The sequence below is a fragment of the Python bivittatus genome, unplaced genomic scaffold (genome assembly GCF_059951505.1).
Source record: "Python bivittatus isolate LINGU-HERP-01145 unplaced genomic scaffold, Pbiv_v1 ctg000530_np1212, whole genome shotgun sequence".
Classification (NCBI taxonomy): domain Eukaryota; kingdom Metazoa; phylum Chordata; class Lepidosauria; order Squamata; family Pythonidae; genus Python; species Python bivittatus.
Genome location: NW_028277085.1, coordinates 2,153,087 through 2,165,580, shown reverse-complemented (window position 1 = coordinate 2,165,580; position 12,494 = coordinate 2,153,087). Strand labels below are relative to the sequence as shown.

At 50.7% G+C, this 12,494-nt stretch overlaps 1 protein-coding gene across 2 annotated transcripts in view; it reads left to right on the top strand.

Moving 5' to 3' along the window:
- The first annotated feature begins 3,170 nt into the window (after positions 1-3,170).
- Positions 3,171-12,494, top strand: part of ENTREP2 (endosomal transmembrane epsin interactor 2) — a 104,678-nt gene continuing 95,354 nt past the window's right edge. For both annotated transcript variants that reach the window (XM_088148331.1, XM_088148332.1), the window contains exon 1: positions 3,171-3,751. In XM_088148331.1, the coding sequence (XP_088004457.1) occupies positions 3,473-3,751 (279 nt within the window). In that variant the 5' untranslated portion in view covers positions 3,171-3,472. The remainder of the gene's footprint in view (positions 3,752-12,494) is intronic.

The following is a 12,494-nucleotide window of genomic DNA, read 5'->3' as shown; positions in this document are numbered from 1 at the left end:
AACGGGCTCCCGAACGAGCAAACCAGGTTTGGTATCTGGGAAGTGCTTTAAGCCACCTTAGACTCTTCTGCAGGACCTGCAGCGTCGAGCAATTTGCAGAGATGCTCCTCCTGGTCCAGAAGGCGGCCCTTGGCTGACATTTGGTGATTAATCCACGTGCCCTTGAACCCTTATCGCCCACTTGGTACCTGGAGACCCCGGCTTCCTCTCTACTATTATGGTTAAAGAGCAGATAGTGCAAGGTTGATTCCAGCTAATAGCATCCGCCGAGGCCCTTGCTGGAGTGAGAACTCCAAAATATCTAATTTCAATACAGTAATAAGTCAAAGAGCCCTTTTATCCTCAGGATGTAAAAGCCAAAACCCAGGAATACTTGGGACTGCAAATTATTTCAGCCCATTTTCATGCTGACGGCAGACCTTTGGCTCCAGCCTGTCTCTCGAGTTGATTAAGTTACAGAAGAAAGGCGATGCAGGTATTGATCTTATTTTAGCAGGATAACCGCTGCTGCATCTTGGCCTAGCTTTTAATTTGCAGGCTCGATGTGGAAAATCCTTCCATGACGGAAGGAAGGAAGAAGGGCATCTTCCTTGCAAACATGGAATTAACATAGAATGGAAGAAGCTGGGGACCGTCACCAAGATGGCAGTGGGGGTCTCCGTTGCAGCTGCCATCTTGACTTTTTTGCCCATACCCTGGCTCTTCTACCCCAGAGACAGAAGATAGACAGCCAGAAAAAAAGACAACAAATCTACAGATGTTTTTTTAACCACAGTTCTGGAGTCCATCTACGGACAGCCCTCTACTTTGCTCAGAGAGGCAACATCCACATTGACGGCTGACGGCTGGCTCTAGCATTCTTCACTTCTTACTGGTAGAAATCAGTGGGTTTGTTTCTCCTCTGCTAATACACGTCCATCTTTCCAAAACTCTGTTTTTCAAAGCAGCTAATAGGATTTCTTAAAATATAAACCAGGCCGGTAGGAAGCAAAGGCGGGCGCAAACGTGGCATCGATCTGAACCCTCCTCAGCCACCATCCAAGCCTTAACGGCTTGTGGATTTGGACGTAGGATCAAATGCATCTTCTTGTGGGGTTGAGAGCGTACGCTCACACCCATCTGTTGCCTTACGTCACAGGAGTGAGAGGCAGCAACGAGCAACTCGCTTAGCGTGAAAGAGGATGCAAATGGCCTGTCCTCCTTTCAGGGAGTGTATCGGAGGCTCTTGTGCAGGTAGACGCACAATCCTTTTGTTGAGGAGGCTTTGCGAACGATACGCTTCATTCCCCAAAAGTGAGATGTGCATGTGAAACAGCCTCTTGGGGCCACTGTTGCAATTCCACTCTTCTTCTTTTTAAATGGTCCAAGGGCTGATCCCTTTGTGAGAAATGTGCGGACGTTGGTGAAGCCATGGACAGGGGCCCTGATTTACCTCCCCGTTCAAAACTCCTGTCTCACGATCACCGCCCCCTTGACTTAAGCCTAACAGGTGCGCACACCTGCTTCTTCCTTTGTCCCTGCAAACAGTGAAAGGTGGTGGGCCTGCTCTCTAAATCCCACAAACGATATCCCTTTCCTTCACAAGGCAATGCTTTTCGCATTTGCAATTTTCACCCCTTGATGGACTTCATGCCCCAGCACGGGCAGGGGTCGGTAAAAGTACACTTGAGTTTCATAACCATTAGAGCCACAAAAACGAACACTTCCTCATGAAGGGTGCTGGGTGGAGATGGGCAGGGCATCCTACATTTGACACCCCTGGACAATCCAAGGACCCCGGGCTTGGCGTTCCAGAAAAGTCTTGGCGTATCTGCCCCCAAATTCCAGCCCGGTCTTTGTCTCATGCAACTCTTGATGAGTTGGGAAAGAGCTGGGCATGGATACATGAGAAAAAGTTTGCGTATGCTTCTGCTCCAAGTACTGTACTCCCAAGGGACTTTTCATGTTCCCAAATGAATGCCAGTGAAAAGGATAATCTCCAGCTGTTGCAAATGGAGGTGGGCTTTTCAAATAGCGAGGAGGGGGCACTGACAACCGCTGGGTCAGGCGGAGCAAGCTTCGAGGCAGACCAAACCAAGGCTACAGAATAGGATGATGGAAGACTAGGTGGGATCGACAGCTAAAGTGAAGTGCCTGAGTTCCACCGACATCTGCTAAATCAACTCCGTATAATCCTTTCTTGTCGGTTGGTCCCTCCCTAAGGACTAGAGCCTTAACTTTTTAGGAATAAAAAGAGAACTGTTAAGGGAAGCTGTTCCTGGCTTGGCACCACCGCATCCTATTCATGTACAATGTACATGGTATATTAATTAAGAACAATTTTGGTCGCGTGAATTAGGAGATGCAAAATTTGGTCACATGGGCTGAAGGAGGAGCATCAGTCTAACTTTTCAACCGAAGGAACCCGAAGTCTAAACATTCAGAGGAGAGACTCTAACTAAGGAGACAGCTTTTGTGGTTTTTGAGAGATGGGGATGCTCCTTCTCCCGCTGACGCATTTTGTGTTTGGCTCTTTTAATAACATCTCTGTTGGAAAAGGCTCTGCTACCAGACCCCTGATGTTTGGCTACCGCAGACTAACCCGGCCCTCCTCCTCCAATGGCAGGCTGAACGGAGGTTGCTGCTTTTCGCCCCAGTTGTTGGGCTGATGGGGAAATACCCAAATGGGGGAGAAGGGCCAGAGGGCGAGAGATCCAGAACGCTTTTCCCCACCCGGGTGCAATAAGTGTGCAAAGCGAAGGAAAGCCGTCATTAAATTAGACCTCCCTCCTTCACCTGCACCTTGCCTCCTTACTAGCCCAATGCGGGGCTGGGGGCCTAATAAACCGACGAGGACAGTTGCTCATGGCCCACATGTTCCTGTTAGCTGATCAAGCCTGATGTTCTGGACCCACCAGGCTAAAACGGAGGCTCCGCGGAGGGTTCATCGGACCCTGCGAAGCCAGCGCCGCCGGATCTCTCTCTTATCCACCCCCCCCCCCGCCCATAAGGCTCATCCAAGCTCCGGCTGTCGGGGCGGCCCCGCACGCCCGCCTCCCGGGCCCGGAGGGGGGTCTCCAGCGGGGCGCCGCGGCGAGGGGCAGCGTCTCCAGCGCCAGGCCTCTGCTGCGGGCGGGCGGGCGCCCCGGGGGCTTCGCGGGGCAGGGGCGCGGCCGGAGGCGCCCCGGCGCCGGGCAGGGGCAGCTGCAGCCGGGCGCCCGCGGGAGCGGGTCGGGCGCTGCCAGGAGCGGGGGCGGGTCGGGGGCGGAGCCAGCCGCCGAGCCGCGCCGCGCCGCGCCGCGCTGCCCGCGGAGGTGCCAGCTGCGGCCGGCGCGCCTCCTGCCGGGCCGTCCGCGCCCAGGAAGGCTCCGCGCCGAGCGCGCGGCGAGGACGCGCGGCGGCGGCGGCGGCGGCGGCGATGGAGCTGCCGGGGCGGCGCGGCGGCGCGGCGGAGGTGCCGCTGCCCGGCCGGGGCTGCTAGCGCGCCGGGAAGATGCCGCTGGCCGGGCGCCGCGCCGCCTCCGCCGCCGCCGCCTCCTCCTCCGCGCTGGTGATGCTGCCGGGCGGCGGCGCGCGCTCGCTCAGCCCCGCCGCCCTGTCCCGCCGCCTGTCCCGCCTGCGCGAGGTCCGCGCCCGCTCGCGCATCATGCTGGCGCTGGGCGTCTCGCAGATGGGGCTGGGCTGCCTGATCGTGGCCGTCAGCTTCGCCGCGCTGGCGCTCACCACCTCGGCCCGCGTCCGCCACTCCTGCCCCTTCTGGGCCGGCTTCTCGGTAAGGCCCTCCCGCCCCGCGGCGGGCATCCCGGCGGGCGGGCGCGTGGGGAAGCCGTCCTGGGGGGGAGGCTCCGTGGGCAGGGGCAGTGTATCTGAGCGGCGAGGAGCGGAGCCCGGGCCGGCGCAGAGGAGCGGGGGCGCCGCAGGCGGCTCTCCCGAGCGGCGCCCCCTCCGGGGCCGGCGCGCGTCGCCGCGTCGCCCTTCGGCTCCAGGCTGCCTTGGAGCGGTCGGGGCGGCGTGGCGGGTTCGCTGCGCAGGGGCCTCAGTGGGCGCCCTGCGGGGTGCGGGGCGCGACTTTGCCGCTGTCCGGCCAGCAAGGTCGGGGGCGCGGGCGGGGGTCTGGCGCGCTGGAGAGCCGCCCTCGCCTCCCTCGCCTCCCGGGAAAGGCAAGGCCGGGCGGCTTCTGGCCGGAGACCTGGCGGCGGGCGGGCGGGCGAGCCGCGCCAGAGGGAGTCCGGCAGCCTCTTTGCGGACCACCGCCTTTCCTTCACCGAAGCCGCAGCGCGTCCCGCCGCTCGACTTGCACCCCACGTCCCGCAGCAGTCCGCCGCCCCGCGCATCGGAGCTGCTGCGCAAAAAGGTCTCCGCCGCCTTTTAGTAAAATGCGTTGGTCCCAAAAGAGGCTTCCGGGCTCCTTCAGATCGGATGCTTCTGTTTTCTGGTTTTTTACACACTTAACCTTTTTGCTTTGCATTTCATTGGCCTTTAATGCTGCCTTTGCATCCCTCCCCGCCCCCCCCCCCCCATAACCACCCGAGGGCAAAGTTTGTAGATCTCGTGAACTGGTTTCGAGCCCTTGAAATCTTTCAGCATCGTTATTTAGATGTCAGCTTTTAGGGGGTCACAAGGGTTTTGTTTCCACTTTTTTGTTTTTTTCTGGACTCTTACCTTCTGCTCTTTGTCATCATTGGCTGGTGGGTTCTGTTGGGTGTGTGATGGGACTCAGCTGTTGGGGCTGTAAACTGTGTTCTGAGGGTTTGCCTATTGTACAAAGTCAGTTGTTTATTGAATAAACCATGGTTTAGCTAATTGGGTCATAAAAGTGCATAAACCGAGCCAAGCACGTCAGCTGAAGTTGATCTGTTATCCTTTTTCCAAACCGCCCATGATTTTAAAATCTGCTGAATTCCTTGTGTCACTATAAAAGTATTAAGAAAGTGAATCTCAAGACAGCAGCATTTCCTCTCCCTGTAACAGACGTCTGTCCTTGCCTCGTTTCACCATTCCTGAGTTTAGCTCTGCCACCCAAAAGAGTTTACCAATTAGCAGTGCGGGGTTCTCAGTCAACACCCGAAAATGCAACCCTGTTGTATTCACTGCACAATTTACCAGTGCCGGATGTTGCTCCTGCTATTCTTTTCTGTTTGGCTGCACAAATGTTGTGTTCTGTTTCTCCACTTCTGGTGTGGACCGCCTGAAATAACCTGATCTGGATTGTTTTGATGATCCGAGATGCCTTGAGTTCGGTTATTCACTGCTGAGGACTACTCAGAAGCAATCTTGATAGAAGGATGGCCAGGAAAACCATGTGCATTTTTTGGTGGCCTCCTCGTCAAACAGAAAGGGACTGAAGGGACAAAGTCTTTGAAGTGTTCTGAACAGCCCTGCTCAACCCAGGAGCATGTACACGTGCGGGGGTTGCAATTACCAGCGTATCTGAATGCAAGGAAAATTGCCCTGAGCGGGAATCAAACCGTAATTCATTTCTTGCAGATGCGAGCACATCCTGGGTTGAGGATTTGCTTTGGACCTGTTTTGATTTTCCCATCAGAACAACCTCCTCCTCCTCCTCCTCCTCCTCCTCCTCCTCCTCTTTCTCCTTCTTGCATGCTTCATTACTTCGATCTTTTTCTGTAGACCAAGTTAATAAGAGTGAAGAATGTTTCAGCTTCTGATGCCAAAATTATCATCATCATCATTATCATGTGCTGTTAGACACAGGAGAGAATCTACAGGTTTCATTTTCAATGTGTAGAAGCTGAAATACTGGAGTAGAAAGGGGTTTATTACTTGACTTTGTAGATGGGGCCTGGAAGCTGCTGTGTGGAAGATTCATGCAAATTAGTGGCTGAGAAGTTGGGTGGCCCCTTTCCACTGTGCCCTAGATACTTTGCAGAGGACAGGACGGGCTCCAAAACAGCTTTGAGTGTGATGCCAGACACAGGCGTGAGAACAAGAGGGCAGTGAAGGTGTTATGGGGCCACCCAGAGGTTCTGGCAAGATGGGCATAACTGGAAGGGCACTGGCAGTTTCATGAAAGGAGTAAGTCTTGGAGGAAAGGTGTCTTGAGAGTGGCTTGTACTGCAGAAGATAGGAGGGGATTTGGGACATGGCTTGTTTGAAGTTCCCCTTCCTGCGTCTCTGGGTGGAATCCCCAACAGCAGGGAGGGTCAAAAACGTTGGTAGCTCTCTTAGGATACTCATTGGAAGTAAATATTTTTCTCCTCCCTGGATGGCTCCTGTAAAGATATCTTTCTTCCTCATCTTCTTTGGCAGCGGATATCTTTAGCAGCTGGCATGAAATCCAGAATTTATGACTGCCCTTGGGTATCCCAAAGTGCTTCAGGTCCCTTCTTACTGAATCAAAGTGGTTAAAAGTGAGTGATAAAAGCCAGCCTGTGATTTCCATGCTGCTCCTGAGATGCAGTGCATCTAGAAGAGACCGTGTCACGGTGACTTTGAACCTGTGTCTTCCAAGGCTTCTGATGTTTCAAGGTCCATGGAAAGGTATACAAGGTAATAGGCCTATAGACTGCTGAGATCAAAGGAGAGGAACAGATTACATTTCTAAGAGGAATAAAAGGGAATGTTGGTGTTACAATAGATGGAAGCCTCTCTGTTTTTCAAGTTCAGATAAAATCCAACTACATTTGTCTTCATGAACCTGATGTCAGTTCCTTTGCTCAGAAGTCACTGAATGCAACAGCGGGCCTCATACTTTGTCTAGCAATTCAGGTCCTGCAAAGCTTTCCTTGCGACACTTGACTGATGATTATATTTAGCAAGATTTGGTAAAGACACATGGAGATCCTGGCCTTCCAGATGTTCCTAAGCTACAATTCTCAGTGTCCCTCAACATTGACCAAGCTGGTTGGGACATCTGGGAGCTGTAGCCAGGAACATCTGGAGGGCCACAAAGTCTGCACCCTCTTTTCAATCTGAAGCAAAGTTCAATCATAGATTCACACACAATGGGGACCTTTATGAGCCTTTGGAGTGGAATTTGCTGCTGTACAAAAAATATAAGTAAACTGATCACGTGAAAGCTCTTAGCAACCTGCAGTATAACATTCTTCCAAGCCTCTAATCGAGATTAGCAGGGCTTTCTCTAGAGCAATGTTTCTCAACCTTGGCAACTTGAAGACGTGTGGACCTCAACTCCCAGAATTCCCCAGCCAGCATGGCTGGCTGGGGAATTCTGGGAGTTGAAGTCCACACGTCTTCAAGTTGCCGAGGTTGAGAAACATTGCTCTAGAGTGAAAAGCTTGGGAATGGCTGTCCCAACCTGAACATTTGTGATATTTGGGGAGTTCATGGAAGTCAGACGGCTTTGCGAAGTGGAGATGAAGCGCTCCTTCTCTTCCAGCGAAAGGCAAATTAAAGATGTATTGGGCTAAAATCCGAGACGGGAGCAAATTACACCCAGCATTATGTTTGCCTAACTTTTAGGGCAGCCACAAGGCTTCATCTCTTTTGTATTTGGGATGGCTATTTCGCTGAGATTTTTACTGGTGACGTGAGTTTGCCCAGTGGGGTCTAAGACAAAGAGAATAAGTGGCTCAATTTCAAGCTTTTTTGTCGCCTTCATTTTTCCCACCTGGTTTGGCGGTTCCCCCATCCTCCCCCAGCCCATAATTTCCCTCTTGGCCCAAATGCATGGGATACTGAACATAAAACCAGCTTAAGCGAAAAGACAAACAATTGCTTTGGAGCTGTCTTAGTTATTTATGTCTTGGCATTGTAATAAGGAGGACTGTGTGTAGGCTGGGATTACAGGCGGGAGAAGGAAGATTTAAGAATCTCGGCTTTCATTTTATGCTGAAAAAAATTGCTTTACAGAGGCAGATTTGCTTGCAAGATTAATCTGACCACTTCTGGTCGGTGCAAGATTGTGACGCCTTGTGGAATTTTGGCTTTTTCCAGCCTGGTGGAATAAAACCCAATGCAAGAACTTCAACTTCAAACAGAACCATGCATTTAAAAAAAAAATGCAAATGGGAGTTGTCATGATTTAAGCAGGATTAGAAACCTGGGTTGTGGAGTCCTTGGGGTTCCCTGAGCTCGGCTGTTTTCTTGCAAACGTTTCGTTACCCGGCTAGGTAACATCTTCAGTGCTAGAATGGGATGGGGTTTCCAAACTGAAGATGTTACCTAGCCGGGTAACGAAACGTTTGCAAGAAAACAGCCGAGCTCAGGGAACCCCACGGACTCCAGTTCAACCCTGAGCTACGCATATTCTCTTCTATAGGCTGCAGAATTCAAGGGGACGTGAAAGTGTAGAATTGTAGGCTGAGTTCCTGACGTTCATTCCCTTGCTTCTGTTCCACGTTTCTCCCCATCCCTCAGCCTTCTGGCAACAGCCAGGAGCGAGAGGTAACTGCTTCTCTCTCTCTGTCTCTGCCACACCAGATGGACTGGTCTAAATTGGGAACGCAGAGCTGCAGTTTTGCTCGCATGCAAAACGGTGCTATTTGGTCTGCCCTATTTTCGACGAGGAGAACTCTCCTGGGCAACCTCCGGTCGGGGTAACTGCCCTCTAAAGAAAGAGAACTAGAGACTGAAATCCAGTTCTTTACAGATTTTCAGAGAATACCGGCTGGCAAAGCAGTGTCAGCATCTCAGAAGCAGGCATTCCCCTCTTTCGTCCTTCCAAGCTCTTCTTGCCACCTGGATTCATAGTGAAATACTCTGCTCATCTGATCAGAAACCAACCAGATCCAACTCATTGGGGGGCCCTTTCATGTAATCCCATTGCAGCCTAAGGTCATTTCTGCCCAAGTGACAGAGCATCTTCCCAGCATCGCCCAGCCGTCGTCGGAGTGATAGAAAGCCTGTCTGCATCACTGCTATTTTGGCATGACGACGGTTGGATGACTCCAGAAGACATTATAAATCACTAATGTGGAAATGACCCAAGTCACCTTTCTCTTTCAGCGGCTAAGCTCTAATTGCAAGGCTGTTTTTTCCTTTAGCGGCCCGTTCTCGCAGCCCCCACCTATCGAGTCCTTGAAATAACTCATCTCTCTAACTGAATTTCCCAGGATTTGGGAGCCTCCCCAAAGAAGGTCTGCAGTGTTTTCAATCTCCCAAGAATCTGCGTGGCTGAATAGAAATTGCCACAAGGGGAGAAATCTTTCGATTTGAAGGGCTGTTTCTAAACGGTTGCAAAAGTTGGCGGGGCTGTTTTAGGGGGGCTGGCAAAGAAGATGGTGAGGAGCTCGTTTCCAGATTGCAAAGCCCTCACATGGCTGTTCACCTTGCAGCCTTTCTACTCCCCCCCCCCAAAAAAAACATGTTAAGAGGGCTTTAGTCAGCAAGCGCCTGCCCCTTGGATCTCTCTTGCTAATTTGCTCAGCCTGGTCTGGCTGCTGGGACCGTCAACGCTTGTGTGGCCAGCTGCTGCGTCAGCATTTGTGCCTCCTCATCTGCAGCATATTATCCCCCCCCCATCCCACCAGGCATGTACTTCAGAACAGCTTTAAAGAGATGCCGTGTCCTTCTTCCTGCAGCCGGTCAAGTTTCAAATAATCTCATGCAGCAGCGCAGGTCTGTTTACCTGACTAGCAGCACTGTTTGTTGACTTAGTGGAGCAGCCGTGAGGGCCTTGGAAAAGAAATGCCATGGCGGGTCTGCACCTGCAGGGATCAGAATCGTACAAGCCGTGGTGTTCCCTGTGACACTCTACGGAAGCAAAAGCTGGATTTTGGAGAAGCAGGATAGGAAGAGTATTGACGCTTTTGAACTTTGGTGTTGGTGTCCTGAGAATCCCATGGACAGCCAAGAAAACGAACCAGTGGATCATCAAACAAATCAACCCAGAGTTGGTCAAGTTATCCAACTTTGGACCCATTGTGTGAAGATCCAGCATCTCTGGAGAAGATCTGATGCTGGAAAGGTGGAAGGAAAGGGAAGAGGAGGACAACCAGCAGAAAGGGGGATGGACTCAATTACAGCGGCGATGGGAGCACCATTGGAAGACCTGAAGGACCACGTTGAGGACAGATCATCATGGAGAAGTTCTGTCTATGTGGCCACTAAGAGTCAACAATGACTTGATGGCACGTAATCAGTCAATAAATCAATAGGAAGAAAGAGGAGAAGAGGAGGACTAGTAGCAAGGTGAATAGACTCAGTTACAGTAACGATGGGGGTGCCATTGGAAGAACTGAAGGACCAGGAGAAAATCATCGTCATGGAGAAAATCTACCTGTGTGGTCGCTAAGAGTCGACAATGACTTGACAGCACATAATCAATAAAAAAAAAAAAACAGTGAGGTCTGTTTGACTTTCACGTTTAAGCCAGGATTGACACACAACCCTCCCCTCCAAAAAAGGCTGATGATTAAACCCCTCAAAAAGAGCCAGTAAAATAAAGCATGCTTGGAAGTGTTTAAGAACAATCTCTAGTCATTGGAAATAATACTTTTGCTTGTTAAGGCCAGGCAGATCTATTAGTTAAAACGAGAGTGAGGACCTTGCAAACTACCAAATGCTCCTGAAGACAATTCCTGAAGCTCCATATGAAATAAGAGCTACTATGCAGGTTAAATAAACAGGATATCCTCCGCATTGGTTAGAACTTTTATTTCTCTTGGGGTCTGTGATTTTAGCCATCAAGGGTCACCTTATGACTGCGCTCACATCGCAATGTGTAGAGGCAGTTAAATGTGCCGATATCATGGCCCTGTGAGGAGTGCATGAAGCCTCATAACTAGCTTCTTTCCAGCACTCCAAACAAGCACCCACTTTTCTCTCCAATCTCAGAAAAATTGCCAAAAAAGAGTATTGTCAAGACAGCTGAACATTCTTATGGATTCCCTACCCCGGATGCTTGGCTCACAAGTAACCAGAATGTGTTATCTTTGTGTTTTTCTTGAAAAGTTTTAAAATTAAGACCAACCTACAGTATTGTTTCCCTGGCCGGGGTGTCTGCACATGATTTAACCGTGCTTCTGCGACGTGAGCTGCATGCCAATTTTTCTTGCTTTTTTCCTCCCCTTTTGCTGCATTGTTTCGCAGAGCTTTTGTGTAGAAAGGTCAGGACTCATCTGAGAGAAAAACTAGATTCCTGGAGAAGGGGTGGGAACTGTGAAGGAAAATTACACCTGGGACGTACGGTGTGCCCGGCACTACTTAGAAACACACAGCCAGCAGCAGACAGTTTTTGGAGATTGGAAATAGGGAAGGGCGGGATGATAGCCTAAAGTACAAATTAAAGAGGGGAGGGTTCGCAGATCAGGGTCAGTCCATCTGGGTCACTTGCAGGAAGTCACAGGTTTCATCCCAACGTCCTCAGGTGGGTGGATGGATGGATCAGGTAATGGGAAAGGAACAAGCAATTCTGTTCGAATAAACAATTCAGACCTAGATAACTTGATATTTCCATGTGTTGCAAATCCTCTTGGTCTGTTCAGCACCACAGCAGGCAAAAAAGTCATCACGGGAACCTTTTGCTGTCCTGCCACCACTTCAGAGGGATTAAGGTCTTGGAGGAGAGCTGCCAGCTAACATAACTCAGGGCTTCTCGAACGTCCATGTGATCGCATCCACGTCTTCTTTTTCTTGTTTCTTTAGTTGGAATTAGAGCCCTAAAGCTGATCATGGGGAGCCAAGGGTAAAATCATAGGGCTGTGCAGTCTTTCGGTTTCGAAAGCAAAAAGGTGTTTTGGAAAGCATGAGAGCACTCCTGAAACATCTGTCTGCAGCTCCTTCATCCAGACATATCTTCTGTTGGGTTGGTGCACAGGGGCTGTTCAATCCTGGGACGAGATCCAGCTGTTTTAAGGAGAAGGTGCCACCAGAGCAACCCGCACCTGCTCTGAAACACCTTTTGGCTGTCATGAGCATTGCAGAAAGCTGTAAAATATTATCTCACGTGAGTAAATGTAGAACAGGGTACCTGGAGAACCAGTCTGGGTTTTGCTCAGCATGCCTGTAAGGAGGAATATTTTATTGCCTTTGCATATAATGCTAAATCTTGGCATGATGTCATGACGCTGAGTAGCGCTCCTGTAGAAGATGCAGCAAAATTGTCTAGGGTCGTGCCAGAAGACAGGACAAGAAACAATGGGTTTAAATCACAAGGAAGTTGATCTTTGTTGCAGATTGGGAAGAAGTTCCAAGCTAAAAGCTATTCAGCAATGGACGAGCTACCCCAGGAGGTGGTGGACTCTCCTTTGCTGGAGATGTTAAAACAGAAGATGGATGATCATCTGTTGGGGATGGTAGAGTAGATCTGGGTAAGGGCTAAATTAGATTATCTCCAAAACCCATTCCAGCCTTTCCATTCAGTGATTCCTCCCAGGGTGACCCCTTTCTCCCAATCGACCTCTGGCATGCCTGTATGAAGACATGTCCACTCACTACTCCTTATGCGGTCATCTTCCAAACTCTGAGTTGTGCATAATCTCAGTGTCGCTCAGCTACCTGAAACAAATCCGCTTCACAAACCGTGTTCTGAAGTTAGCTTTCTGCAGGCAAGCTGTAATGAAGATTAAATACCATTTGTCTGCATTTGAGCA